This window comes from Pygoscelis adeliae, unplaced genomic scaffold (assembly GCF_000699105.1).
Source record: "Pygoscelis adeliae isolate BGI_AS28 unplaced genomic scaffold, ASM69910v1 Scaffold210, whole genome shotgun sequence".
NCBI classification, from domain to species: Eukaryota; Metazoa; Chordata; class Aves; order Sphenisciformes; family Spheniscidae; genus Pygoscelis; species Pygoscelis adeliae.
This window is the reverse complement of record NW_008823959.1, coordinates 99895-102409: the sequence shown is the minus strand read 5'-3', so window position 1 is coordinate 102409 and position 2515 is coordinate 99895. Positions and strand designations below refer to the sequence as shown.

General features: G+C 66.1%; 1 protein-coding gene across 1 annotated transcript in view; it reads right to left on the bottom strand.

Annotated features, from left to right (window-relative positions):
- LOC103916213 (smoothelin-like) overlaps positions 1 to 2515 on the bottom strand; it is a gene marked incomplete at its 3' end in the record, with an annotated part of 14991 nt that overhangs the window by 11282 nt on the left and 1194 nt on the right. The window contains 2 exon segments of the mRNA XM_009323176.1: positions 91 to 282; positions 487 to 589. Of these exon segments, the coding sequence (XP_009321451.1) occupies positions 91 to 282; positions 487 to 589 (295 nt within the window).

Sequence of the window (2515 nt, the reverse complement as noted above, 5' to 3'; positions counted from 1 at the left end):
CTCCCCGCCAGTGCTGTCCCGGGCTGCCCCGGCTGCCAGCACTGGGCTGGCCCAGGGGAGGCTGCTCCACCCGTTGGCTTTGCCCCTCACCGGGCTCCTGGACGGTGGCAGGGCTGCCCGGGCTCCCTTCCTTCCAGGCTGCCTCATGCTGCCCCTTGGGCTGGGCAGTGCCCAGGGAACACGGCTGGTCCCGCTCCGGCTCCTCGCCACCATCTTTGGGCTCCGGACTGGGCTCCGGGGCTGGCTGCAACTCCAGGAGCACGAGGGTCCCCGAGACCATGGCTGCAGGAGAGAGAAGAGGCTCTGCATGGGGGAAATTTGCTCCTGCGGCCCCACCAGGTGCCCGGCTCCCCTGTCCACACCTTTGGGAGATACCGTGCTGCCCTCTCCATCCTCCCGCCCCTGCCTACAGCTGGCCCTGGTGCTGCTCCAGCCCCGGGCACACACCCAGGCAGGGCTTTGCCACCACCATTCGTGGGGACTCACCCTGGGTGCTGGGTTTCTGGCGTTCTCCCGTCTGCTGGCTGCGTAGCTCCTGCATCCCACCTGGGACGTGCTCCTGCTCCACTGCGTCGTCTTGCTCATGGGCCTGGGGAGAGCAGGGGGTGAGAGCAGGGCCATCCCCGCTCCGGTGTCTGACCAGGTCCCCCTGTCCCATCCCTGCCACCTGGCCAGGGACATGCTGCAGGCTGTGGCCTCTTCCCATGCCACCCAGGTCCCTGCCTACACGCTGCTGGGGATGGACAAGCCACCCCCTGCACAGGGGTCACTGCAGGAAGCTGGTAGGGGGACAAGTGTTTCCACACCTCACTGCCTCCACCAGGCAGGGAGGGGGACACCGTGTCTACTGAAGGGGGGGCCCAAACCCTGTGTACTCCTGGGGCTCCCAGCACTCCTCTGTATGGTGCTGATAAGCACCAGGGCACAGAGCAATGACCTGGCTCTTGGGTCCCCATCCCCCTGTGGCCTCTGCCACGAGTACACCAGCCTTGTCCAACATCGATGCGTACACCAGCCTTGTCCAACATGGATGCCAGGAGGTGGGAGGAGAGGACAGACCCTGCTCAGTGCCTCTGTCCCCTCTTGCCCCTCAGCCCAGGCACCTCAGGGCTCCGTGAGGCAGGGAGCACTCAGTTTTGCATCACCCTGTCCCTGCCCACGGCACCGGCAGCTCTGCTTGGCAAACAACGGGATGCTCTGGGCACAGGACCACATGTTCACATCAAAGTGGCAAGGACACGCAGGTGACAGGTGCGTCCCTGACACACGCCTGAGCAGGGTCAGGGTGTCCTGGTGTCACCAGCCAGGGCACAGGGTGCCAGTCCTGGCTGTGCCAACGCCTCTAGGAGCACTGCGGGCTGGTGCTGACATGACTCAAAGGCGGGGGCAGGTGGAGAGGGGCCCATACCCCGAGGGGACACAGGGGAACCAGGACCCAAACCCAGGCGCCGCTGCAGCTGCCGTTTAAGGGAAATGGCCTGAGGTTTGGAGTGATCGGCCAGACAGAGTGGGACAGCCCTGCCGGCTGCTTGGGAGATGTCCCAGCGTGGCCAGGACCAGGGGCAGCATGCCAGCACGTCCGGACGGGGAAGGCAGACATGCTGAAAGGTGGCACAGGGCCATGTCCTCCAACCCAGCCTCTTCCCACAGCCCCGGGGCAGGCAGAGGGGGAAGCTGGGCTGGGCTGAACAGAGGCAGATACAGTGATCCAAGCCTTCCCACTCAGCTGTGGTTATAACCACCCTTTGTCCCTTCCCCACCCTCTCCAGCAAAGGGCATCTCCACATGGTGTCTCTGCAGGGACCTCCTACCGCCATGAGAGCCATAGTCCCCTGTGGGGTCACCGCCGCTGGGCAGGAAACCCAGGCTTGCGCCTGTTCCTTCCAGCCCTGCCCACCAGCTCATCCTTCCCCCAGCCAGACAGTCCCCACCGTGGCTAGTGGGCACCAGCCACTCTCCAGAGTGAGCCCCGGCCCCTCGAGGGCCAGCAGGAACGACCAGCATGGGGAGGGGGACGAGGGGATCAAGGTTTCTGCCTGTGCAAGGAGACTGATGCAGGCAGCTACCGCAGGCAGGACGAGCAGCCATCACCTCCAAAGAGCGCCCTCCCTGCAGGGCCGCAGCAGGGAGGGGTGCACCAAGTGCACTGAGGGGCCCCACAGACCCCTCGCCCGCAGCACTCACACCTAGGCTGCGTCCTCAGGGAGAAGCCATGGGGCACCCAGGCCTGAGCCTCCAGCCCCAGCTCACCACTGCTGGGGCCACACTGGCACAGCCCAGCCGCATCCCCCATGTCTCCAGAGACCCCAGCTCCACCTGCCCTGGTCCCCTTGGGTGGGCGAGCCCAGTGTGCCCGGGGGTTTGTGCCCCAGGCAGGCTGGCACAGGAGCCCAAGGGAAGGGTGAGGAGGTCTTCGGTGCTCCTGTCTCCCCAGCAGCGCCCTGCGCACTCACCGCTGAGCCTTCGGGCTCCTGGGTAGGGGGCTGCTCTGCAGACCCACCGCAGCCGCTCTCCT